Source organism: Nyctibius grandis, chromosome 32 (genome assembly GCF_013368605.1).
Source record: "Nyctibius grandis isolate bNycGra1 chromosome 32, bNycGra1.pri, whole genome shotgun sequence".
Taxonomy (NCBI): domain Eukaryota; kingdom Metazoa; phylum Chordata; class Aves; order Nyctibiiformes; family Nyctibiidae; genus Nyctibius; species Nyctibius grandis.
Window position 1 is genome coordinate 2,575,948 of NC_090689.1, and position 27,794 is coordinate 2,603,741.

The following is a 27,794-nucleotide window of genomic DNA, read 5'->3' on the forward strand; positions in this document are numbered from 1 at the left end:
CTTCTTTTCCTTAAAACAAAAACTTGCACACAGGAGTCAGGAAAGGCAGAAACAGAATGCTTTTACTAGGCAAGAGTGGACCGCATGCACGTTATACACATTAGCTGTAACTCAAGAAGGTTTTTAAGCCAGAAGAGACTACTTGAAAAAGGAGCCACACCTTCATTCCTGCTCCTGTCCTACCTCCCAGCCTTGTCTCGCTACAAGTGTGTGCAGAAAAATGAACTGGAGAACTAACTTATCTGCTGGAGAGCTGATCCTTCCCCCGTCCCCATTTTTTTGTTGGATTAAGTTTTCAGCAAGATCAGTTCCCCAAGCTGGTTTATTGAGTAGCAGAGGAATGCTTGTGCCAGCATAAGGGAGGAGACAACAGGGAGAGATAAGCATCAGGGAAAACACAAGACAGCTTCTTTTGGTGGCAGCACTGATCTAACTACAGCCCCAGACAGCAAACAGATGCAGTGAAGCAGGCAGAATATCAAGCAGGCAAGACGTGAATGAGGACAGTGAGGGTAACTGAAGAGTGAAAAGACAATGGGAGGAGAAATGTGTTTCATAACCTACTCATACTCTCAAAGTGCTCTCAAAGTTACCAGGGGAGAGTACACAAAGCCACAAGCCTTCTTTGGAGAACCACTTCAGTGTATTTGTGACAGAAGGCCTAACGCTATACCCATTATAGTCAATAAAAATGACTGCTATTAACTACACTGGAAGCCGACTCCAATCTCAAAACAAGCTGTTATTCAGGAGAAGAGGCTCAGAGTGCAAAGAACACATTTTCCTATTACCTCAAAATGTTCACGGTTTTGTACAGTCTTCAGTGCTGCAATCCAATCTTCCATCTCTTTTCTGTTATCAGCACAAAGGATGAGCTTCCGACATGGAGTGATAATCTGAAGAGGGAGAGAAAAGTAACAGTGTGTATTCTGGGCATGTCAGTGAAAGACAGCAAGAGAACACTTGTGCAGTCTATTGAAGCTATTTTCAGAGGCCATGAGCTGCACAACAGAAGTTATTTGCACCTTTCAACCATGTTTCTCTTCCACCGTAACATACCTTAATTCCTTCATAAACGTACAGAACCACAGCGATTTTAGCTGTCATTCCCAATACTGAACTGAGTAAAGAAATCTCTCAGACCCAAATAACAGCCCACCACAAATCAACCACAGAGCAGCAGAAGTTAATATACTGCATGGGCAGAACTTGCCTAAGTTCTTTTTAAGTACTTAATGACTTTAAATTGGCATCAACATTAAAACATTTTGTTAACACTGTAATATGCCAGTTTCTAGCAATTAATAAATTAAGTAACATGCTCTGTAACACCATACTAAAAACCTGCTTAGAGTCATGACAAGCGGGGAGGGAGAAGGGGAGAAATCAAACAAAATAAGCAATCTCGAAGAGAATCACTGTATTTTGAACCCTCATGCTTCCTGAGGGCTTATTCTACGTTTATTACATAAAAGGTATCCCAACAAACGTTCCACTAGCAGCTCGAGGTTGTGGTGGGCTTGCCTTCCTCTACAAATCCTGTCCTCAGTGTGTTTCTACCCTGGGCTAATTCCCACGCATTAGTTGCCCTGCGTTAAATCAACAGTTCCGTGGTTTAACAAACCAGCAGAAGACAGGCAGGGTGGCTGAAGCTCCCCTCTGCCCAGGAAGGCAGACAGGTCTCCGTGTAGCCTACCACCAATGCTCTCCCCTTTCATCAGATGGCGGCAGCAGAGAGAAATAAAACCTCTTAGCTCTTCAGAGGACCATGTCTGCTGTCCACAGGGCTGCCCATTCAGCTGGGGTCTGGACTTGACTATAAACCAACATTTATTCTTCCTAGCACAGAAGTCTTTCTTCTCCACACTGTACTTACCTTATCTTACTAATATTGTCTCCCTGTGCACACCTCTGTACTGATTTCCATCCAACTGACCTCTTAAATTGACCAATATTGAAGTGTTTGCAAGGATTTAAGAAAAGCTGAATTAAGGTTGAGCATCATTAGCAAAAGTCAAAAGGCTCCCCTTGATGTCAGCTCTAAAAACTTCCAGCAGCCCAGACTCTCCAGCAAACTGTACGCTAACATCTGAAATAACAGATTCATAGAAACTAGGGTTGTGTCGGGTTGATGAAGCCCGTGTGGCTCTCGCAAGTACGCAACCCAAGTTCTGTTAATGAATATTAAAAAACCACACACAGCACCCCAACACATGACCCCTGCTAACTGCCATTTTCCAATCTGTTTCTCACTTCTCTCATTATGATTCATAGAACAGATTAAAAATAAAACCTCTGAAGTTGAACATGAAACTTGTAGTTGATACTGAAGCCATCAGAGCATCCACTAACAAATGTGCATGTAATGTCAACAAAAAAGATAGATACACTTGTAAATTTCTGCTTTATTTTAAGCTCTTCAATTTTCAAAATTTATTTTATTTTCACAGGATAGCCTGCAGCATTCATTTGCAGTAACACTATCTTTATCCAGAGGTATTACCAATACCTAGACAAGGGTGTTACAGCCACTCTAAGTAGGCAATGAATGGAGTTAAACACCTTTTTAAAGCAAGGACTGGCCATTCACACTAGAAACACAGCTTTGGGCATGGAGCATTCTATCTTGGACAAAATGACCTGATCTCTATCAACTGTAAGCAAACAGAAATAAATATTTACAATTTTCTAAAAATAAAACTTTGAAGAATTCCTTCCCTCTTCCCTGACTTTTCCTTTAAACAATTCCAGCTCTGATAAAATTTATTCCCAAAGAAGGTAATAACAGGAGTCTGTCTTTTTCCTTGGGAAGTGGAAAAGCAGGCAGTTAACAGTATTTCCATCAAAACCTCTGCTATGTAAGAGGTATCCTAGAGATACCTTTTACAGAGCATGACACACTACTGCAAAACTCAGGGTGAAGTTAGAGAAGAACAAGCAGCATCTCTGAAATCTCCGCTAAGAGGAAGCAGCTTTTTCCCTGGAAGTAAATCCAAAGTCAAATCATTTGTTCAGACAGTGCAGGGTCCCATTTTTTTCTGGTGGGAAAGCCAAGAACATCCATATTGCATATGTACAGCAGTACCCTATGTACAGTCCAAACATCCTCTGACAAAGCACACGGTATCATTTTTAAATCACATTGGAAGACATGAAATCTAGAATATTGGCATAAAATACAGAAATGCAGATGCTCCTTTGATAAGAATTAATTTCTGGGGCTACTGACTTCCTGGATCACTGGAGAGACTGTCCAATATAGAAAATTACTAATTCCTTCTTAAGTCACCTACTGCATCATCTTAAAAATCCCCACATGCAGTGTTGGACAATCCTCTGTTCAAAGAACAAAGCTAAAGTTTATAAGACAAGAGGACAAATACAGAGATCAAAAAGATTTTCAGACTTGAATCATCCAGACAAAGAGTCACAGAATTAAAATAAAGGGTCTATTGTGTAACTACAAAACTGCAAAGAAAATGTAACTTTGTGCAAGACAGATTTATTTCGAATGTTCCCCATTAGTCAGTTGTAAACCAACATTTGCATTGGGATTTAGTGGTATCATCAGAGACGGGAAATAAAAGAATGCAATCTCAAACCCACTCCTGTTCTAAGCAGGACAAATTGGGACAATTCAGGCTTCACTGTGCAGGACAGATAAGATTTTAATGTAAGCAGTGTAACAATTCTGGGGGGAAATTAAGAAACCATACAAACCTGGTTTTCTGATTAACATGCAGCGGTGTTAACAGTTAAACATTTTAATGAGGATAATTAGGAATCCAGAAACATGTTAATAGTGACACTTCCTTCGCAGAGTGCTTCCATACAGCCTCACACACACACCAGCCAACACCGGGTACCCAGGAGCTCAGACACCCCCGTTCTCCCTGCGCTGAGGCAGCCGCTGCTCTCCTGCCTGCGCAGGCTGGTGTGTGCCCCAGCGCTTCCTGAACACGGGCAGAACTGAGATCAACAGAAACGTGCTCTCGCTCACAGGGAAAGAACAACACTCGTCCTACCACTTTTACCTCCTTCTGCTTGAGCCAGTAATTTCAACTCCAGACATCCACCTGCTGAAGGATACCAACAGAGGGACAAAGGCTATTACGTACGCTGCGCTGTCTGGATGAGACCGATGATCAACCTAACGTCTCGCACCCAAAAAAAAACCCCAAACAAATCATTCTCGTCACCTCCAAAAGAAGCCACAGCAATCCTCCCCCAAAAAGCTGTTCTTTCCCAGCCGGGGAGTCCGGGGTGTTCGCTCTCAGCCACAGCCGCGATGAGCCGATGCTCTGGAGCACGAGGCTTGGTTATCCCTGTTGGCAAACGCGGCTAGAAACGAGCGTGGTCCAGCTATTTTTTATGTTCTGGCTACAGCTTTTGACTAACATCCTGGAACAGTATATTCCACAGGATGACGACGCACTAGGTGAAGTAGCATTTCCTTTTATTTGTTCTAAATTTACAAAGCAGTAATGTCATCCAGTGACCTCTTGTTCTCATATAAAGGGAGAGCACAAAAACAACGATCTGATTGCTTTTGAGTTAGGGTGAGGGCTGCCTTGTTAGGAGTTAAAAAAAAAACAATAAAAAGTTTTAAGATTTATTTATAATCTCAAACATTTTTGGCCTGTTTGGGGATTGGCAGAACTCTGAGTATTCCTGCCCCGAAACAGCTCAGAATTTTATCTAGATAGGAGCAATTACGTAAATTAGAAGTGCTTGTTCTTCCTAAAAAGGGAATATTAAAAACTAACATACTTTTTTGATCTTAAATGCTATTGAACTTTGGGTGTGGTTCCTTAGATTTCAGTCCTCAGTAGGAACTGAATGCCCAGATACCCATGTACCCAGAGCTCACCACATGGTGAAAAGTTTGAGACCTAACACTGACCAGCAAAAAAGCTCGACAACAGTCATGGGGAAAAAAAAAGCTGCCAATCCCTCTAACCAGTCCTGAAGAGCCGTAAGGATGGATGGGAATGGCAGGAAGGCTTGAAGACATTCCAAATCAGGACACAGCTTAATTTATGAACTCCCCACTGCATATGAAACCCCAGAAATAACTTTTGTGGGAATTATGGTGACAATCAACAACCCACCAAGTCACCCCCTGGCAGACAGCTACGTGCCCTCTGTGCAGATGACCCATCTCGAGTCTATCAGAGAAACTCTCGATTTTCAAGCTTGCTTACTCTAAACCTAAAAAAAGCTAAATCTAAAAAAAGCCATGCCCTCATCGGCTGTCTTATGCAAATACTGATGCTCCCCTGACACTTCTCCAAAACTGAGCTTCATCTCCTCTGTCTCTTCCTCATACAGCACATGCCCTCTTACCAGCTGTTAACTCCCACCCCTCATGCTGACCCCCAGTCCCCCATCCAAAACTAACACCAGTTTACTGACATTCCAAATCAGGCCAGCTGGCAAACAACAGAGCCAACCAAAGAAAATTTATCATTTCACATTCTAAAAATGGACTGGATGTCCCTGGATGTCCTTCTCCAATGAACAGCTGTGAATAATTGGATTAGAAAGGCAGTCCAAAAAAAGACTCCTTATATTAGACCAAATTTTAAATAGGAATCTGCTAAACTTCACCCTTTGGTGTTTTGCTGCACTGAGCAACCTTCCTCCACCCAACAGCTGGCGCATAAACTTCATTCTCTGGTCTTGCTGCCATCAAAGATAACTTTATCATCTCTGCTCACTTCCTCCTTCAGCATTTTCTGGCTGCCCAGAAACTTCTCAGCAAAAAAGTGACAGTCTGGCCAAACGCACGTTGGGACTGTTTGTTATCAGAGTAGATCTGGTGAGCTCAGCGACCGCAAAAGATGGCAAAACAAGTTAAGATCACGCTGGCCCAATCGTGGTGCTGGATGAAGAAATGCTGTGGGGGGTGACGGGGGGGGGCGGACATACAGCTTTGCTAAATATAGTTTTTCTGATGTGATACATTTCTCAGAGTGGCCAAAAGCGGGTGTATGAGAACACCTGCTCATTCTGACTGCTTCCTTTTACTCACATCCTCTTCAAATATAGTCTTATGTTCAAAGGTGCTAGCCATAAATCCCCCAAAGAGATCCTGGATTATTCCAAACACTTGATAACTTGGGTACAGGGACACCAGGAATTTTCGGAGCTCAAAACACCTGGGAACTGCAACTAGAAAAAATAAAATAGCTGCAAGAATGGTGCTGGTGCAGGCAAAAACTCCTGCTTGATCCCCTATGGCAAAGGCAGGGAAAACCCCCACCATCCGTAGCTAACTGCTACATCTGCTTTTGTAGAGTGGAGTAAGCTCTTGGTATCGTACGAACCCAAAAACTCAGGAAGGAAAATTGGGTGAGACAGTAACGAGGACCCAGCCATTTTATCCCCTTCAGCTCCTGTTCCAGCAACAGCAGTAGGGAAATGAACACTGGTCTATGTTAAAGCACCTCGCCCGTGTTCATCAGCAAAGTCATGATATATTTCAAACACGATTGCTGGACTCACAGGGGGCAAAATGGACTACGTGTGGATTAAGCAAGTGCTACTGCCTGAGCAAATACAGAACATTAAAAAGACGACTGTGAAAAAGGGAGAAGAAAGTAAAATGAAAGTATGAGTTTCAGACTCAAACCAGTCCTTTACACTTAAAACTTGTCTCATTGATGTGAGGTTCTGAAACAATCTGGAGCTGAGCATCAGGCCAGCAAAGCCTTAGACAGCAAGTTGGCATGATTTTAGTGGGTCTCTGCAGTTTGGAAGAGAGAAATAATGAGTACCAATGCTTAGGCTCATGGGGGACCAAGGCTTGCGTTCCTCCACAGACAACATCCCTCCTCCGATTTGCAATGAAGCTTTCACCCTGTTTTGCCAACTAATTCAGTCCCATTAACTCACTGCAGAGGTCAGTTAGAGCTCTCTAGAGTTGGACCAATTCTCTTTCCTCAAAATCTGGATGCTGCCCTGAAGGGGAAAGAAAAAAGCAGCTTTTCAAATGAGACTGGAGAAATGCACCAGTTTTATATTTATTTTTATAGTGCAAGATCTTTAGTTCCTGCTAAAACGACCATCTTCCACCTATGGAAACTCATTTCCACCAAATAAAACAAGTCGTTAACGTTCTCATAGTTGTGCCAATTCTGCCTTTTCTTTTTTTTTTAAATAGCAATAACAAAATTTTCCTTGAAGCCTTAAGTGCCCAAATCTCTGTTAACACTCTACCGGGTATTTTATCCCCAGATTCCACGTGGCTGTTTTACCTTAACTTTCAACCTGTAAAATCCAGGACAGCTCAATTCCATAGGAAAACAGGTACAGCACATGGTGTGGTCTCCTTAGGACCATTTTTACGTTATTAGGTTCATTCACCTTGCGATAGGCACCTTGTCTGCCAGGGGGTTGCACATTACAAGCGCATCTTCTCTGGGCACGGGCACTGGTACTTACCGCCGCTACGCTGTGCCCGCAGATCAAACTCAGTTCATGCTGACCCTCCATCCGTGCCTTCTCCCAGTCCCTATCTCCCCGACGCTGCAGCAGGAAAGCAGACCAGACAGATCGTTTCCTGGGAAAACGATCATCTCTCATACCAGGGTCACATTCCTACATGCTTCTGGAAACTCTGTTCCTAAACAAGGCGCATTCCTGGTCTTGGCAATTGGTAAGAGGAGCACAGACAAGGACAGGATTTGAGGACTTTTGCAACCACTTAATGGCTGTCAAAACCTAGAGTATGCAAAAGGTCTGTGCCACTGAAATGCAGACAATCCTGGTAATTTGTGTGTTTTGATCACTAGAGATCTACACGGATGGAGCGGCACCAAACGGGAACCGACGGGCCTGCCATGCCGAGTGCCAGAGCATCTTAGCACAGCTCCGTTACCCACCCACCCTCCACTTCAGGCAGCAGATGCACACACCCATCCCTGCCTCATCTGTTTTCCAAAGGACACGGTCCTGCCAGGAAAAGAGTTCCCAAACAGAACTACACTGTTTGGAAAGAGCAGCACTTTGGAAAGGTAAAGGATATTTCAGAGAAACCTTCCTACTCACTCACACAGAAGCAACACCATGAAGAACAGAGGGGCAGGTCAATGTTCCCCAGTGGTAGAGCTGCTGTCTCAGTGGGCTCATACACATCAAGGCTAGAGGCTAATAAATCACAGGATTAAGCAATAAAAGTCCTTGTCAACGGTAGGAAAATGACCTGTTACTGACAGCTTATTGTTAGTAACAGCTCCTCACAGCCCCCTAACCTCAGCTGTGTTGAACAGAGGCTGGTAGCTAGCACCAAAGGAAACCGATCGCTTCCAACAGCCTGAGGAACCCAGTACTTTCCATGCTGGGTCACCAGGCAAAGACCAGTCCTGTTCCATGCACTGCAACCGTGAAACCATCACAAGAACCGCAACTGGGAAGACCTCATTTCTGTGAATATTATTAGCAAGCCATTCCCTGCCTGTTGAAACGATCAGAGCGAAGATGTGCATCAAAAGAAGTCTTTCTTCTAGGGCAGCTCCCATGTAAAACTAAACCCACCATGTTCTCCAGTGACCTCCTGTTTACCACAGGTTGTTCAGCCTTTGTGTCCTCACCTGGAAGGGGGAGAAGACGCTGGAATCTGCAGCCTTGTGCAGGAAAGGAGATAAAACACCAAACACGGCACGAAGGTTACAAAGAGCAAAGAGATTATAAAACAAAAGCTCCTACTGTTCAGGCACAAGGGTAATAACAGACACTTATTTCAAAGCAGTAAACTTCCCTCTAGGGAAACAAAAGCTCTTCACAAACAGTCGCCTTCACTTTCCAGCTCTCTGTCTATCCTGTCTCACAGTAAGATTCATAAAGCTCGGTCTGACCTCTTCCTCTCACAGCAGCTTCACCTTTCTCAAAAACTCCTAGCACGTTTTGGGGTCATTCTGTGACGTACGGTAGCAATCGCCAGATCTCTCCACCCACAGCAACTCCTTCCAGACTCTCTAACTCCCCTTCCATGTTTATCTCTTTGATGGTTTTTCTGCAGATTTTTCCTTCTTTTGCACGAGCAGACTAACAACCAGCTCCTGCAGGAGACTGGCTTAAGAGTCCTAAAAATCCTCGACATGAGAGGATTTTAAATGACTCTTTTCACTGACTAACAGTGACTCAGAACGGTCTGTTTACTGAAGGGCCTTTTCTCAAGCAGAGAAAACTGCAGTGAAGTCTGGATTACAAACTATGAAAATAGCAAAGTATTTTGAAACTGCAGCGGTTCTGACAGGAAATGGGGACCAAACTGTGCTTAATGGAGGGGGGCGGGGGGACAGCAGAGCAATTCTGGACATGGCAATTCATGGCTCTGCTCATATTTTCAGCTGCTTATAAGGGAAATTCTGACAGCTGCCAATACAAACAGAGTAAGAGCACTAGGAGAGGGTACAATTCCTGAACGTGTACACACATGGGTGTGGAAGGGACAACAACCCCCAGCAAAGCCTGACTTTCCAACATGCAGTCCAGTTTTGTCCTATTTAGATAAGAGAGTTTAAAAAGGAGGGGGGAAGAACCATGCCTTTCACGAGACCTCTTTTCTAATCTTTTCTTGTCCAAACCTTAACAAGGCAATCCATGGCTGTGTATGAGCGAGGGTACCAGGACACTTGGTGACTCCCCCGTGCAGCCACGTCCCCAGATTAGTAAGTCTTTTTGCCCACTTCCGAGAGCTGATATCTTCCCTCTGGGTCCCTCAGCGCCGTGCTGAGGAAGCAGGGGAGGAAGATCCTCTCCCTCACTAGGAAGCCCAGTGACTCTCTGCAGCATAAGTTCAAGCCCAACTTTTTTGAAGGGCTGAGGCCACACAGGGCAGTTTGGGGAATCTGTGCAAGTGTCAAACCACGCACATTTCCCTGATCTCTATCAGCCCAAGCTCGAAGTCCAAGTCCGACTTTCAGCTTGTAACAAAAGTTCTTATATTCTTTCTCCCCATAAAAATAAGTCACACGCTCTTTCTCAAAGCTTGTATTTCAAACCAGCACAAGTAACCTCTGATCCGGGTCCCTCTCATTTCAGCAGTGCCTTACAGACACACAGCTTGGGCGCCAGACGCCAGCAGCAGACTTTCTGCCTGACATGTAGCTTCAGCAGCTCTGTTCACTCTTTCAAAACCAAACTCTTCAGAGAAGACTTCACTGCCTTCTCTGCTAAAAAGAATATATTTTCACATTAAAAGCACCAATACAAAACATTTAACTTGATGCAAAATCACAGAAAAGGCAAAGGCAGTTTCACTTCATTGTGAAATGAATTTGCAGACATCAACAACGTACTCTCCCCATCAGGAAGCACCCTCAGCACTTTTATCTTTTGTTAAACTTCAAGCACTTTGCCCTGTGTTTTTAGGAAAGGTTAATTACCCCAAAATGAAGATTCATGCTATTTCTCCATAATGTCAACAAGCCCTGGGACAATACAGCAGCAAAAATACACAGTCTGAAGGAGATCAGGCAGTCACATAAAACTTCACAAGACAGAAACTAGCATCTCTGCTGCTGAATAAGGTCAATACTAAGTAACAAGGAGGTAGTAACAGAAAATGTAGCACACCTCAGACTTCCACAGGGCTGGAGAAGGACATCCGTACTGCTTCTCGGAGACGACAGCACGCTCTCATTCAGGAGCACCAGCAATTCCCTGCTCCTCAACCTACTGCAACCACTGTTGCCTCCAGTCATGCAAGTGCTCTCAAAGAGAGGTATGACTCTAACCTTAACACTTCCTCTCCTGTGACATTGGTTAGGGTGAATCATCAGTTAATAAACAGTATTTCTTAACTGACGGGTGCAGCACTTCCAACAGCACCACAGGCACGTTTCCCTTTACCCCGATTCTGGAGAACTTATCTACATAAATCCACGCAGGAGAGAACACCTGACAAGTAAGAGCTTGCAGCAAACTTATTCCTGAGCTCCTGATGATCTGTTATGCTGGCACAGGTGCCATGTTTCTCAGTGCTCTGCCCAGAAAACTTGGTCTCCTGCTCTTACCTTTCACGTTCAATCTTCCTCTAAGCTAGTGTCCAGAGCAGCCTATTCCCTCAGAAAAAACCTGCACAGACTGTTGACATGCAATTAATAGGATTAGTCCCCTCTGTGGTCAGTCTTTCTGAGCTGCGTTCCACTTGCCACAAGCTGATTAGCTATCTGCTTAAGGAGGAGCTGGGATAAGTTTCCCTCTGACGGCAGTGGAGTGGAGAGGCAGGCGCTGACTGTAATAATACGCTGTTTCCTGTCTGCGGCTGAGCCCAGAGGTACTTCCCAACAGAAAAGGGTTTACAGGAGCTCAGGAGTGCAAGCTCCACCTCTTCCAGTGAAGAGCCTTTAACCAAGGAGGAGGGGTCAACAGCATGGCTCCTGGCGCTCAACAGTGTGCTCTGACTGAGCTTCACTTCCACTACAGCAGCAGAAAGAAGAAATCAGACTACCCACATCTCTCTCCACAGACAGGAGCTTTCTCCTCTGGGATCTCAAAGCTCTGAGTAAGAAGGGATGCGACATGAATGTTGTAATCCATGTTATGTGAATGAGGGTGAAAGTCCACACCACCACTGGCTACCAAAACTGGAAAACATTTACAAAAACACCATGTGAGAATCACACTGAAACACAAAATATGTACCTGGAAACATCTGGTGTCCTTCCTAGGCCCTCTCCTGGGGATGACAGGTGTTTTTATTAGTATTAAAGAACACATATTTTAGATTTTTTCCCCTTTAGTTTTATACAAATCCTGCACAAGGCAGGAAAGGGTCAATGAACTGATAAGGACTCACTCCATCAGCTGTGCCAAGTGCATTGAAGGCATCAGGCTTAATTCAGCTGGCACCTTCTAGAAAAGAGCAGATCTTCAGCAACACACCAACCTGAGGAGTAAGAATTTGCCCCCCACACAAACATTTACAAAAATGGGCCGAAGGAGATGACCCAAAACCCTTTCAAAGACTCTTGAGGGGATAGCTGTGGTGGAAAAGGGCTGGCCTGAGCACCAGACAACAGAGCGACTGGTGCCCCCCCCAAACCCTACAGGCCTTGTAGGGGAGAATGGGCGTGCTGGACTGTTCAGGTCCATGACACAGGTGAAGCAGTCATTTTGAGAGAAGTATCTCCCAAACCCAGGCTTCCTGGCATGATTGAAAGAAAAAACTATTCCAGATTCGAAGTATGGAACTCATCCTCATCACGTATTTTGTTTTAATGCTCCTGGAGCAACTGCAGGCTAATGCATTAGACAGGCACATCAACCAATCAAGTTACTGTGAAACTGCACTGTCCAAGAAATAAACTGCTCATGGAAACAGCTGAAGTCTTACTGGGAAGACCCAATGCCCCTATTGTGATCCCAAATCATCTGCTTTTTAGAAATCACAAGAGGTTTTGAGGGTACAGCTGGGAAAGCCCTGCTCAGAAGTTAGGGTCAGGGTGTGACCTCACCCATCCAATGCGGACGATCTCTATTTCATAAGGAGTACAAATGTGGGCACACACTGACGGCAACAATCCAGGCTAAAAGATGACCACCCTCTTTGAAATAAATGGGTCTGAAGCACCAGGACAACATGGTTATCCCTGAACTTGTACCACAGCAGATCCTCTCTAAGGCCCTGTGAAAGACAGCGGCCCTAGGAAAATCCACTGGTGAGAGATCCATAAACCAGCTACTAAGGGATCATACATGGAAAGAACCAGTCACAGCCAAGACATCCCAAAAGAATTCACATTGTAGACAGGTGATTTAGAAGGACAGAGATGGCAGAGATGTGACAGAACTAGCAAATGTTACACCTACAGTTGTCCTGAGAGAAGGAAGGCCTGCTGTGGGGCTGCTATATGATTTGTTCCCAGAGGCTTCCTGCTCAATAACCCTGCAGCCACATTGCCTGACCTAAAGGAACAACAGCTAAACATAAAGCTTTTCCTCACACCTCGTGGGGGATGAAGCTGTACAACATCTTAAGCTCAAAAATGCCCCTAGTCACATGCTCCCAGCCTGTTCTATAGTCACATACCCATTAACTCTGGGTAGCAGTCCTGAAAACTGTCCCCACTGCAAACAGGACACACTCACTGAAGAAATCTGTGCAAGACCAACTAAGTAAACCGCAGTGGAACCCCTATTACACACTTTTCTTTTTTAGAGGAAGAGTTCTGCGTCTTAATACTCGCTTTTCTCTCTCTCCTGCCTGCTGACAGCAAACAAATTAGCTGTCAGACTTATGTCCTATGTAGAAGGTTTACTGGCAGCTATTTTTTAACCTTATTCCTCTATTTATGCAACATAACCTTTGTTGGCTCCGTGCTCTGGTTTTCTTCTCTCATGGTGCTGCCTCCCCGTGCTCCTCACTGCCCTTTCGCAAGTTTCTCCTCTGACTGGTCATCCCTTATTACCTCCCTGCTTTGAGCCCACATTGCTCCTAAGTGGTTTATCGAGTGTTTTGGTTTCCTGCCTCCTTTGTTAGCACCTAAGGAGTGTCATTCACCCAACCTGACCTGCAGAATTTATACATTAAACAGTACGGATGCCTGGACAGAGGATGAGCTTCCTCAGAAAGAAACCACTCTTTCATAATCCAAAACTACCAGTCTCCATTGATGAAAACACAGAAACAAAAAGTATATCCGAACATCTAAAACTCCAGAATAACTGTGCCTGCTACACAACATCAAATGTTGGATGTTTCCAGTTCAGGATAAAAACTCAACAGTGAGTCCCACTGATTTGAAACAGGAAAAAAATGCAACTGAACTCTGAATTTTAGAAAGGAACTGAGCTGGGGAGATACAGGGGGGAAACAGAATGCTCTCAAAGGAAACCAAGAGAAAACGGCAAGGCTGCAAGGAATCAAAAGCACTGACGGCAGTGATGTGGCAGACCAAACAGCAGCAAGACGAGGCAACCTTCTGATTTTCTAAGTATGGTAAACCACAGTCAAACCCCTCTGTATGCCATGAGAGAAAGAGTAGATAGAAATTACGAGGAGAGATGTTTTTCTTGATGTTTACTTGAGCCTCATGATAGAGTGATCAGCTAGAGACAGTGCACACTGTATCTGCTACTTGGGTCTCAAAGTAATCCCATACTTTTTACTCCCTAGGGAAGGCAGGGACTGGGAGAGCTGTTGGGCTCAGATGGGGCAATCTGAGAGAGCAAACACACTGTTTCCTCCTGTCCCTACATACAGTGTCCCTGACGGAGATTAGATCTCTCCCAACTATAATAATAAGCAAAACAGTAACAGTACGTTTGCTTACCTGAAAAATCAGTGTGTCTTTGCATATGGGCAAACTGAAGCAACACCCAAGAAAAAATGCTTTATTAACAGGTAAATAACTTCACATTCTTGAAAATGTATCCCCTACTGAAATCAGGGCAGAATCCTTCTCTCTGTGCACACACACTGACACCTGATATCAATATTTCCTATCAGACCCAGCTGTGTCTCCTACTTGTCCAATTATGGATGCAGAAACTGTTTTCAAACTTCCAGAAAGTGTTGGGGTTTCATCTGGACACAGGGTGGGTGCCACAGCTGCTTTGCACAGGTACTGCAAAGCAAAAAGCGACAGCTACGTAACGGAAACATCCTTTGCTAGACGTTGAAAGCAGTGGGTCATCACTGCTGCACAGCAAGGCACACTGCTCAGTCTTGGTCACCGCCTGCAGGCCACCAGCCTGCAGGATCAGCTTCCCCTCTCCACCTGGATTGCTCCCCCCTTCACCTTGCCTTAGACCAACACCGCTTCCTTCCTCCACACGCTCCTCTCTCCTCCCTCTTGAGCCCTTCAGAGACGGCAGGGAGGTTATTGCTGTTAGAAGCTCACACTGCTGCTTGACACTGACCCTGCGTGGCTGCTGTTAATGGCTTTTTTCTGCACACCAGGCATTTCCCCCAAAACGGAGCTTGGGGAACACTTGCACCTCAGAAATACAATCTTTTTTTCTCCCAGCCTGGAGAAAATGAAGCAGTGACACCACCACATTTCCAGATTGCAAGCATTTAGCACATATTCCACATCCAACAAGTATCCTAAACCAATTCCACAGTTATTTCTGTGTGACATTTTTTTGTTCCTCCTTTTGCTTCGCCACTATATATAGCGTGCATGTATAAACACACATACAGCCACACACAAATAAAGTCAGAGAAAGCAGTTTACATATTTTAAGGCCTAAGGGAAAACTAATTTCCTTTAGCAAGATCTCCAGCATAAACATCAACATCTCCCCTAAATCCCTCAGCAGAACAAATTTTTCTGTCCCACTGTGTAAATGGATTCTATCAAACCCTCCTCACTTATAGGTAAGAAAATCCCTGAATGCAAAGTTTTAGCACTATACATAGTAACCCAAGGTACTCCCCGTGTACATGGAGATGAGTTGTTATTGCTGTAAGGAAAAATAAGTTTATGATTTAATTTTTACTTTTAGTGAAAGAGGCTGTGAAGATTGTGCAGATGTTTTTAAACTCCGCAAAAGAGAAGGGATGTGGAGGAAAGAAGAATGGAAAATAATGCAAAAAATCCTACCGTGAAGCTGTTGTTGACATTCTTAGTGCTGGATTCTGCCACACTGGCATCTGTCAGATCCACCTCATCAAAAATAATGGACTGGAAAGACAAAATTAAAAAGCCCAGTGAATTATTGAATCAAATGTATAAACAGCAGACCCAAATGGTCTGTACGTCTGCCTAGCACACTCCACCCCAGCCTTCTGCGATCTGAAGGCCCAGCACCAACAACATGAAGGACTCGGAAGTCTAGTTCCATACAGTGGGGCTCACATTTGCCTGTCTTCAGTCAGTGAAAGCAATGACTTTATTTTTATTAAGGGACTATAATTGTGGGCTTTGTTCTTGTGAAAGAAGACAGATTTATATCTAGCTGACTATCAACGTACTAAACCAGATGCACGGCAGCTCGGACTTGATAAATTCTAGCCTTGCTTATCTCCTCCATTTCCTCTTTTCATTCATATTTTCTCCTTTCTTTTTCAGCTTCTATTGATTCAGAGCCCATTCCCCTAAAATGCAGCAAGGCAGAAAAAAACATGGAAAAATCACTCTCACAGGTCCACATTATGCTTTAGTTAAAAAAAAAAAGATTTCCAAGTGTGGGGCAAAGCACAGGGACCTTCTAGTAGCTACAAAACCTGAAGACTGGTGCTTTCAGAGCACGTGCTCTTTTCTCTACTGAGGGCTGCCTTCTCACAGACATCCATCTGCCTCCACAAGCTCCTCCGCTGACTTTCTTCCCTCGGCCTCACACGTACTGCCAAGACCTCACCTTAGCAGTTTTTGCATAGTAGAGCGTTCGTCCTCGCAGCTTAAAGTATCGCCTCTTCCAGCGCTGGAAGGAGCTGGTCTGTTTCATCAGCATCCCCTCTTTGATGATAGTCTACAAAACAAGGAGGGGAGAGGGGTGAAGCACACATTTTACTTACAGGCATCTCCTGTGCTCTCCCACTCTATACGGTACCAAAAAAGGCAGGAGTTCGAGCTCAATAATCCGAGTGCCCTCTGCTGGAAGTGCTCAACAAACTCATTCAACGCGAGCGCACAAACTTAACAAGATTAAACCACCACAACACATAATCCACGCCGGGGTGTGGTTTTATCCTTGTCTCCAGTGCTATCACGATACCCAAAAAGATAAGTAACTTATGACTGAATGAGCATTTCAAAGTCTAACAATGACTCGGGGAGCGGAACAGTTAAACTCACTGAGGTCAGATTTCAGCGGCGGGTAATTGTGGCTTTCATTTAATTGGCATTTGATTATAAGCACATACACACTGAGCACATCTGGCCCTACGACCAGCTCTGCCTCGTGAGATTATCAGCATCTACCTGGCAGAGCTGGCAAGCTGCAGGCCCACGGGGTGAAGAGTGAAACTAGAGCGAAGAAGGAGCGATGTCCAACTTCAGCATTTGGTATTCCTCAGATAGTCTTGGCCCTGCCTCAGTACTCTCTGGCTGGCTGCCATTTCCCAGGGCTGGAGTGCCAAAACTGTCTACGCACACTGCCTTTTTTTTTCTCTTTAACTGCTTTATAACTAGATTGACATACCAGCATACACAGTCCCATATGCTCACTCACATACTGTGCATACATAGGGGTATGTATTTAATCCACATGCACTTCATTCTACTTTGTCAAATACATTGGATTCCTTCGCTGGGGACAGATTTTGAATACCAACAGCTACATGAAAATAATCTCAAAAACTGCAGCTTAGAAAGACAAAAGGCAGAAAAGTCTGGGCTGAGGGTTCAGCCCCAAGTTACTGATCAAAGATACTGCCCAGGAACTGCAAACGGTGCTGTCATGCCTCAGTACCACGAGAAACCTGCTTCTCTCCCCAAGAAACAGCCCCCAGGAACCCACTTCTTGCTGAGAGAGCCCAATGCAATAAACACACAGTTAAAACAGAGGAAACAAATGGTCCGACAATCTTGTAAGACAGGTTATTCTGTATCTCCATGCCAGGAAAATGACACAGCTTTAACATAGCAGAGGTCTCAGCGTAACTCAGGTTTGTAACAGAGTCAGGTCACCAATGAGTATCAATTAATTAGAAACACAGTAGTACATGTACACTGCCAGGCTGCTACGGAGCACAGAAGAAATACTCTTACTGATCCACAGGGTTTAGTGCATTTTAGAAATCCTTTCCAGGGCACTAAACCTGCTTTTAAAACACTATATATATTTCTAATGCGGGTCTTTCCTTTTTGAAACAGCTGCAGATTTTAATACTTTCCACAGACACTGGCCCTTGCCAAGCTCAGAGTTTCCTCAAAAAGCACTTGGAAAAAAATGCTGACTATAAGAAGAAACATCCGTCTGACAACACATGCTCTTCTCGTGCTAGACTGAGCCATCCAAAAACTGGCCCAAGAGATCACAGGGCCTGGACCACCACGGTGATGCCCCTACTCACAAATCAGCTGGGGAAGAGCAGGCTCCCACATACCCCCAGATCTGACAGAGAGCCGCCAGCCACAGGAGCCACGATACGCCTTCCTCCGTTGTGGTGGGAAAGAGAAAAGGGTGAGAGCTCCACTATGTCCTCCAAAAGAAACATCATCTGCCTGGGAGCCTGGGACCTGCCGAGGCTAGCGCACCCCAAACCTCACTGTTTCCCAGTGCTCTGTTTCACAAAGCCACCTGCACACTGGCAGAAACACCTGTCAGCACTCAGGCAAACACCACCTTAGTGTGCCTGGTTCGATCAGGAATCGCCAAACTCCACGGTATTTCCAGCAGAATGAAAAGAGATAATGAAAATGCATGATAAAGACTAAGCTCATCTCAAAAAATGGCCGTCTCCTACACCAGCTCCCCACAACTCTGCGGCAGTCGCTGAAAGACATCTTGGCACCCGTTTTCCACAAGTCACAGCAGGGATGCAGCAGTAGGAATACACTCGAAGAAGCCATAAGGCATCTGGGAGCGGCTTTAGGGTCCAGAAGTTAAACACACTATAGTGACACCCAGAAACAAGATGCTGAACTAACTTAGAGCTGGTGCTATGCAAAGAATCTGAAACTCAGCCATGATCTTAATCTGAAGCTTCCGCGTAAGAGAAACCGGAGCTCAAAGACTGACCCAACAGCCTCCCCTGCTGAAGCCGAGGCCAGAGCTGAAGGCACTCATCTGGAACCGGGAAAGGTGCATTCAGGCTCCCACTCTGCCTCGGACTCTTTATGAGATCCCAATAAAGCAATTTTCACTCTGCGTGTCTCCATCTCCCAGCTGCCAAGTGGAACAAACAGCACTGCCCAGCTCTGCGGAGTCCTGCTAGAGGATGTATATATGTTGATCTGATGAGTTACTTTAACCTCCAGCACCTGAGTATCGAAGAGAAATGCAAAGCAACAGCATGTAAATTACTATGCTAAAGAAACTGCACATTTCTGCATTTCACTTTCTACAGGGAAGAAAATGGGAAAGTGGCAAGAGATTTTCCAGATTAAGACAGAAACATGGAGTGATCTTTTGCATTCCTTGGACAAAACCACATATAATTAAAAAATGAGACAGAGAAAATAGCTACTGAACTCTGCAAAGCCCTGAACCGAAGTCAGAGAGGAATTAAAAACCCTGGGGAAGACTCCCAGGATGCAAAGCCCAAAGATACCAAGTCAGTCAGGAGTCTGATCAAAAAAAAGCAGCTTGCAGGAGATTTCAGAGCTCTGTTGCTACGGCGTATTCACAGATGTGCTCAAACCGGGCTCAGGCAGAGCCCCGCACGCCCCAAGCTCGGCCAGCGGCACTCCGGCCGCTCACACTCCTGCCCAGCCCAGCGGAGCAGTAACTCACACCTCTGCTCTCCCTCAGCTCCCACCAGCCACGCTCGGCTCCCGTCAGGCAGCCCCCCTCACCTCGGCAGGCCTCACTCACCTCCGCACAAGACATGCATTCCTCCATTCCTCTCTTAAACAGAACCCTCTTTTTTTTTTTTAACCAAAAGGCAACAATCCCAGAGGTCACCTTGCCCCTCCCTAAGCAGCAGTTTATGTCATTTGCCAGCATCTATCTATAGAAAACCTCACAGCTACAGAACCCAAGACATGAAAGGCCAGTGAGAAGCGAGCTCTCGCATGCACGCACTGCTCAGAGAAAACAAGCCTCTGGTTCAGAGCTGCCCATCTCTGCACGAGAGCGGCTGTTCTATTTATAGGCACACAGCTCAGTAAAGAGTTTGGTGGGTTTGGGCGGAAAGGGCTGGAGATAAGATCAAGATGACTTTATAAAATGGTTCAGACATTGCTGCCTTTCTCCTCCTCTATTTTAATTTTACAGCCAAAGGACTTGCTACTTGCAGAGGAATGCAGCTGAAGAAAATTAACTGGGGAAAGGACCTCACAGCAAAGTGACATTGAATGGAATAAAAGGGGGGAGCTGAACAGTTATTTCTGCCCACCAGCTTCTCTGTAGCTTTTTTAACTGAAGATCTACTCTGATCAGATTACCAGCCATGTAATTCATCAAGACAAAAGTGAAATTACTTCTCCCATGACAAAAAAAGAGTTAAATCTATTTTTAGTGTCATATATTGGAAAAGCTACTGCTCTGAAACACCACGAGGTTTGATTATGTGCATCTGATCAAGGATAAATATAAAAATGGTTTGTGATGGAACTATCCAGATGGCTTTCTATCCAGCTGAGCTTCTCTCCAGCATGATGTCCTGTGGCATGGCACTCCATGGGCAGACAACACTGTGAAAACATGAAGTATCTTCTTGGATCAAGTCTGAAATGATGTGCTACTAATTTCAACAGTGAGCCCCTTTTATCATATTAAGAGACAGTGTAAAAAAGGTTACTGAACAAAGTGACAATTTAAAGCAACACATAGCACACAGCAGAGAGTCTTAAGCGTCTCTGCAAAGAACAGGATTAGACAGCTGAAAGGCAGGGCCTAGGAAATTTCTAGCATTTCACTATTTATCTTTGGCCTTGAAGAAAAGCAACTTCCTGCAGAAAAAAATTCCGTTCACGGCAAGCAATACACAACCCTCCCCCCAACTCATCCCCTTTTAAAACTTGACATTTAGGAGGAGAAATAATATGTTCTCAGATTTCTTCTCTCAAAATGGGTGCAGGGTTTAGGCCTAATCCTGAACTGACGAAAGAAAAGTTTTGCAACTGACCTCAACGGGAATGGTTTCAAACAACTCAGAGGACTTAAATTAAGGACTTCAGACAGGGAGAGCCTTGTGCTTCAGTGCTTCCCCTTCACACAGTCCCACCCCGTAAGAACAAGAAGCCAAACGATTAACAGCAGTCATTCACAAAACCAGCACGACACGGCCGTATTTTTTGCAGCATTACCTGTCTGAGTGTCTGTGTATCCAGTAACCCACATCAGGAGATCAGAGAGCCAGCCTACACAGATGAAATGCTTTCTACACCGATAACGTGAACAATTCTAGTAAAAAGTTAAGAACGATCACGTCGGATTTCAGCTGCTTTCAGAGTGCATCCCTTTTTCTCCTGCTCACTACATGAAGCAAAGGAGTAGCCCATCCTTTCCTGAAGCTTAACCCTCTTGCCCCATTTGGAAGCAGGGCCCTTGATATAACTGATATCCTAATCTGGAAAACAAGACCCTATTAGCCAGACTGAAGGCAACTACCAACCGTACCCAGCTGTCAGGCTGGCCAGCGTCCTTTGGCACAGGGAGGCTCCAAACTGTTCAATATAGACAGAGGAAGAATAATACAACCTATTTTACAGCTGAGATCATGACCTATTCTTAAGGGCAGTTATTCAGTGCAGCGCATCTGAAACAAGAATTTTGCTCCACTGATATTTCTTTTGAGCGTAGAAGAACTGCATACAGGGTAAAAGCAAAATCATTCAAAACTATCTCAACAGTAACGAAAGAATCCCAAATAGCAAAGTCCTCAACATCTGGATTTCTCTGTTTTCCATGTGTCTTCAGAATGTGAAAACTTCAGGGCACAGCTTGTTTTTATTTGTGTGCACTATAAAACTTTGAGCAGGGTGCTGAGGCCAAACAACAAATAACCGACTAAAGAAAGCACCAAACGCACGGAGAAGGAGAAAACAAAATGAAAAAGGGTATGTGGAACTGACAGGCTATCGTTATCTCTGCTTACTAAGGAACTTCCCAGGCAGTTGATCCCCAGGGACCAAGCAACCTCATCCAGTCACTGGCTATGGGTGAGCGGTGGCAAAAACGATGGGAGTAGATCTGCAGTCATTTAAACATGGCAAGATAAGTCTTGCCGCGGTAAGGCAGGTACAAATCTGGAGTGCTGTACCTTGTTGTGGGTAAAACAGTTTTAGTAGCTGGTTCCATAAAAGCTCTTTGTGGTCATAGATACGGAACTAATAATTATTTAGAAATCAAATTAAATCTGACAAAGAAACTACAGGAATAAATCTAACCAACCCTGTAGAATAAGACATGAAAGGTCAAAAGGGTAGGGGTTAACAAGCTAATCGGAGAGCAACATCCTTCCACCAGACAGTGGTCACACCCTGGAAATTAACTCCAGGAAGCTTGGAAGGGGGAAATCTGGATCAGTAAAGCAGTTCTAAGTATGGGACACAGAGAGAGCTATACAGCTCTATAGGGGAGCACCAGGAATTTACAGGTTGCACAGTCCGGTTTGGGAGTTCTACATTAAATGCACTTGGCTCTTGCAAAATTGAAAAATGCATTAAGATTTTGTCCACTGGTATGAAAAGGACATTATTTGAACTCACTGCAACAAAAGGACTCCAGAAGAGGGAAAAAAGAAAAGAAAATCAGAGGTCAGCCGCAGGAATTAAATGTCAGAATAGAAGCTAGGGCTGTGAGTCAACGACCCAGTACGGGAAGCCGAGCCCTCGACTGATGGAGGGGGCACTCTCTAGGCTTTCAGTGTACACTGTTTAATACCATTTTGTTTTAATAACCTACGCTTTACAAACTGGGAAGCACCCATGTCAGGTTACAGCACAGACATCTATATAACCACACAGGAGAGCCTGCAAAACCTCCCCCAACAGCCATCCTCCCAGTTCTCCCTCTTTTCTAACCTCCAGCTCTGCTGTATCACTCGAACTCCGCGTACCCAGTCAGAGACGAGGGGCGAGCTCGGTCAGCAGCGCTCGGTACAGCCTCTCTGCAACTACTCAGACAAGCAGAATTCAGAGCAGTGCGCAGCGACCCGTCAATAGTGCAGCTGAGATGTCACTGCAACAGGAAATGCAAGCTTGTTCTCCGGATCAGCAGTGAAAAACAGAGGTTTCTATCAAAAAAAACACTGAAACTGAGCTTGAGTTAGAACCTGCCTTGGCACAGATAAACAAACGTTCAAACACCTCATTCTTCATTAGTTAATGCTGCAGCCAGTAAACAAAGAGGAGGTCTTTGAACCAGCTTCTTTTCAATGCCACGTTCAGCTGCTACTACTGTGAATGATTCTCTTCTAAAAGGGATGAGCTCTCACAGACCTAAAGCGAACAAATTAACAAGGAAAAACAAACTTACATGTATCTGGGAAAGGAAATACAACATACCAGCATATCATCACACAGCTCCCTGGTAAAATGAGCTCAGTTAGGAAGCTCCAAGTACTTAAAATAGATGAATACTCTGGTCAGCTACTTAGAAGAGAGAACGAAACACACACCAGTACACTCTGATTCAGGATGAGTTAGTAGCTGGACAACTCCTGGCACGCTAACCGCTTAGCCCTCAGTATGCTTTCCATAGGCTCCAGGCATCCTTCCCAAACCCATTTATCAAAAGAGGGGAACTGAGCACAAAGCTCAAGTCATCCCAGCAAACTGTAACAAAGCTGGAAGATAAGGGCTCAAATCCAATCCACAGAGATAACCAAAGCCAAAAAAGCAATAGTTTAAAAGCTACCTGAAAGCTTTGGAATGGAATAAAATTGTAAAGGGTACTAACTAACCATGAACTTTATACATTTAAGGACAAACATGAAAAATATGCTGTTATTTTTTCTACCATCTTAAATTACACATACACAACTACATCCCTTCCTTAGGGCGTTTTCCCCAGACACAAAACAATGTCCAAACACACAACCTGCTGCGAGACCTTCAGCTCTGAGACATGCCTGTCACACAGCTACGCACCAGCACCGCGGAATCCCCTGCGTCAGCTCACAAGCACACTGCTCTGCTGCTGCGACACGGCAGTACCACCTCACCGTGGATCACAGCGCCGAATGCGGAACCCTCCGATGCTACAGCCTGTATCACTAGAGCTTAAATAACACTTTCATGCACTCAGAGAGAGCCAAGTTATTACCAAAAAGCTCTGCTGCCCATCTAAGCCCACCCACCCACTTCACCAGCAGGCAGAACGAGCCAGGCACTTACCATAGCGGCATGTCAGGGCCATGTGAGGTAAGAGTATCGGGCTGGGAAGGCACGATCGGAGCTACTACAAGAGCGAACGTAAGGGAAAGCACATCCAGAATACAGCTGCGGATCTCATCCTCGCAATCATAACCACCCCATCCTTCCCATACTGCTAAATGTCATGGAGATCTTGGCCAAGAAGGAAGGAAAAGCCAGCAGAAAGCACTGGTACGAGAACTTCAGGACACGGGAAAGTGAAAGTTATACCTTGGAGAAGAAAACTGAATCCTTTGCCGTTGTGTCGAGGAGGCTGAGAGAACGACAGCTTCCTCCCACTGTGTCTGGATTCCCATCGACTCCGCTACTGGATTCTGCAAGGAGCCTTATTTGGTAGCGGCTGGTAGATGTAGGGCTAAATCCTGATCCTTTTACTCTAACTGGTATTCCAAAGGGATTACACTGTTGAGAGCAGAAAGCAGCTTTTGGGCTTTGGCTATTTAATTAATACTTAAGGTAACTTAGAATTTATTTTTATCTCATCTGTAACAATTGTCGCTATCAGATTTTCCGTATTTTTGTATTAAACAACCTATGCTTTTAAGTTTTTTTTTCCTCATCCATTTAACATAGTTTTTAAAGGATACTCCAAAGTTTTTAATTTGTTTTTCCATTTTCCCCGTTTTAATGTCCTGCAAATACCTTTGACCACGCCAAGACATCTCGATCAGCACCAGTAACAACAAGGAAGATTAGCACAGCCCTGGGAACACCGTTTTGTTAACTTTCAGCTACACAGAACAGAAGGGGCTGGCGTGAGTTCCCAGAATACTGATTTTTAATAAAATCTCAGCAATACTAGATGTTCTAAAAGAGTGCTCTGACCCGCCTCGGCAGAGAGCAGTTTGAAAAGCAGGCAACACGCCCTCACTGTTTCATCAACCACGCTTCTGTCTTTCAAGAACGAGGGAAGGCGGCTGTCCCACGGGTCGAGACATTACCCTGGAGCTTGCAACACCTGCCTCAGCTCCCCTGGGGATGCCCTGGGTGATTTTGTGCATTTGATACAAGACGCATGTATCTCAATTCCCCCTATGGGAAACTGAGGTGCTATCACCTCTCCCCGATAGAATATTAAATGGCTAAATTTATTAAAATTTGCAAGACACAAATACAATGTGCTTGATGCAAACATTATGTAACCAAGAAGGCGTTTCCTTTCGCAAAAAAAGCAAACCACAACATCAGAACAGGTACCAGATGTAAAACCTTCCAGCTTAGCAATGAGACCGTGAGGAAATAAAAAGGTATCCTCTAAACCCAAATGGAGTAACCACGTATTAATCAATGACCCACCTCAGCAGTGTAATCTGTTAGCCAGGCAAGCCACCTTGCTCCTCTCTGGATGGAAGGAGGGCAGCAGGCTTTGGACCTCCTCGTCTGTCTAACTGCCTTCCTGTCCACGTGCAGCCCAGGGACTGCCGACAGCAAGCGCCGTACGTACCCTGTGGGAGCACCGGGCTGCTGCTGTGGAGGTGCAGCACTGCTGAACTGGGCACGCACAATAAGCTCATCACTTTATATAAAGCGTGCGAGAAGGGCCCACGAAGATGGCAGCTGATGCGGATCGCTGCTGCTGCCTCAGCTGTTTGTCCGCCTGAAGCTGAACTGTCCCTGGGCAGTTGTCCCGCAGGGCTGCAGAACTGAACAGAAGCATCTTCTTTCTTTAAGACACTTACATAAATTCTTCGTGAAACAAGAAGCAACAACCACTTAGTGGGGAAAAAGCAGGGAACAAATGGTTTATGTGGAGAGTTCATAAAAATTCCTTTAAATAATGGTTTGTGCATTTGAAACCTTGAAAAAACATATTCCAAGAGGAAGGTGCTTTTCACTTGGACAGTATTTTGCCCTGAAATTTCCAATGCTGCTGTGACACTATCTAAGCTTTCAACAAAATAGGGAACGCAAAAACCTCTCTTTATCTCAGTTCTGCTTTCTCTGAAGTATGCAGGTATACCGGCTAGTTCAGAAAGAACCACAGTGGATTTGTAATTAAAGAAGGTAAAGTTAGGCAGTGTCTTACATGGTACACTGGATTTTCTGATCAGCTAATCTGGATATAGACATTTTACAGTTTTCATTTATAATCTAGTATTCCTCCAAAGTAAAATATCAATGATTTTTTTGTAACAACAGGTTTTGGGTAGCTGGAAATATTCTAAATATTTGACTTGGTTTTATTTAAAAAAAAAGAAAAAAACCTTTAATACTCACTTTATTTTGTCCCTAATTTTATTTGAGAGAACAATTACTAGCCTGGCAATGTACTTCTTAGCAATGTGGTCTAAGTAAATCCATGTTCTCAAAACATGCAAAGTTTAATGTTAGCTCTTCAGTTCCTGGAACCTGAGCTATAGTTAGAAGGAATGAGAAAAGCTACAAGTGTGTGTGGTTTTGTGCTTTGTTTTGGTTTTTTTTTAAAAAAGGAAGTAACAGCTGTTGCTTTCACATAGCATCCAAAACTCTCCAGCAGCGAGGCAAACTTACAGTACAGCAGTGGTAACACAGTGCTGGGAGGCTTCCCAAATTTTGTCAGAACAGATGAGCCTGAAGAGCACGCGAAACATAACGTAGATTGAGTTAAGGGACAGAAACATTCCTACAGCCATGTACCGTGCCCTACAATCCTACCTTCCTCCTTGGTGCTCAGAGAAGGAATTAGTCTGTTCGTGGTGCTCATCCAAGAAAATTCATGTCCTTAAAATCTGTGCTCAAGATGTTCAGTTTCAATTCAATCACAAGAACTCTTTTGCAACAATTATCTTTTTAAGTGAAGAGTTCCCAGTTTCTACCTGGACTAAAGCATGAGCCACCACAATTTACGACATGTGAAGCTCCTAAAATGTCCTCTTTTAGCCACCCTGTTAGAAGGCAGCATAACAAAACCAGACAGACATTTTAATATGTTTTAGTGGAAGATGCCACAGACAGAACATGAATTAAGACATAAATTTCTAAAAATTCCCTCCTCATTTGTTGCATATTCCTTTTACATTGTCTCTTTACTGAAATGCATTGCTTCTGACCATCATACTTCTTCCAATACTTGTATCAAACTAATAAATCTCTCCATTTCCTCACTCCAATCTCTTCTCAGAAAACCTTACAACATTTGCTCTCCAGAAAGAAAAGTAACACTTCTTTACCTATAAAAAGGACACTTTATCTATTAGGCGATACAAGAAGAAACAAAACGAGCTTTCTGCAGTTGCTCACGCTGCCTGCCATACGTTTGACAACTCAGTTTTAGTCTGCTCTGGAAACTTGCACAAAAACGAGGAGAAACATTTTGCTTCCTCCTGTTTTTTCTTGCCTGTGCGCTTCAGGGTGGCTCCTAGACCTCAAAGCTACTAATCAGAAAGAGAAATCTCAACCTCCCCTAGCGCAAAAGTTATCTGTACCACAGACTGCTACACAGCACAGAGATCGGGAACGCGCTAGCTCAGATACCGAACAAAGCCTGTCCACCGCAGCGCAAAGCTCAGTACCAGTTAATTTATCCCGCTTTTCACAGTATAAATTAACCTGACATATCTCTGCTACTGGAGCCAGGCAGCTTCCAATATCCCAGAAAGCTTGGAGAGCTGCTCGCTCTGCTTGCAACTCTGCTGAAATATATACTGCAAACTTGCCTTAAAGAGTTCAAGGCAATGATAAATGGGTATAAAAACTAAAATATCACAGAGAAATTGCTCAGAAAAGTAAACAGAAGTTAGACGGAACCAGTCTAAACAAGAAGTCCTCCTGATGCCACCCAAGGACGTCGCTGAAATCCTGTCTGGTAAACAAACCGAGATCCCAACCCAGCAGCGCTGGCACGCTGGAAATCACACCTAAGTGATGAATGAA

General features: G+C 44.4%; 1 protein-coding gene across 8 annotated transcripts in view; it reads right to left on the reverse strand.

The window, feature by feature from the left end:
- DGKD (diacylglycerol kinase delta) overlaps window positions 1–27,794 on the reverse strand; it is a 67,644-nt gene that overhangs the window by 26,638 nt on the left and 13,212 nt on the right. For 2 of the 8 annotated variants that reach the window (XM_068421202.1, XM_068421196.1), the window contains exons 2-4: window positions 16,315–16,425; window positions 15,558–15,638; window positions 792–896 (exon numbers count right to left, since the gene is read on the reverse strand). In XM_068421202.1, coding sequence (XP_068277303.1) covers window positions 792–896; window positions 15,558–15,638; window positions 16,315–16,407 — 279 coding nt within the window. In that variant the 5' untranslated portion in view covers window positions 16,408–16,425. Of the gene's footprint in view, window positions 1–791; window positions 897–4,199; window positions 4,298–10,581; window positions 10,618–15,557; window positions 15,639–16,314; window positions 16,426–23,903; window positions 24,032–24,152; window positions 24,235–27,794 lie in introns of those variants that run through there. The other 6 variants (XM_068421198.1, XM_068421200.1, XM_068421199.1 and 3 more) reach the window with 6 other exon arrangements.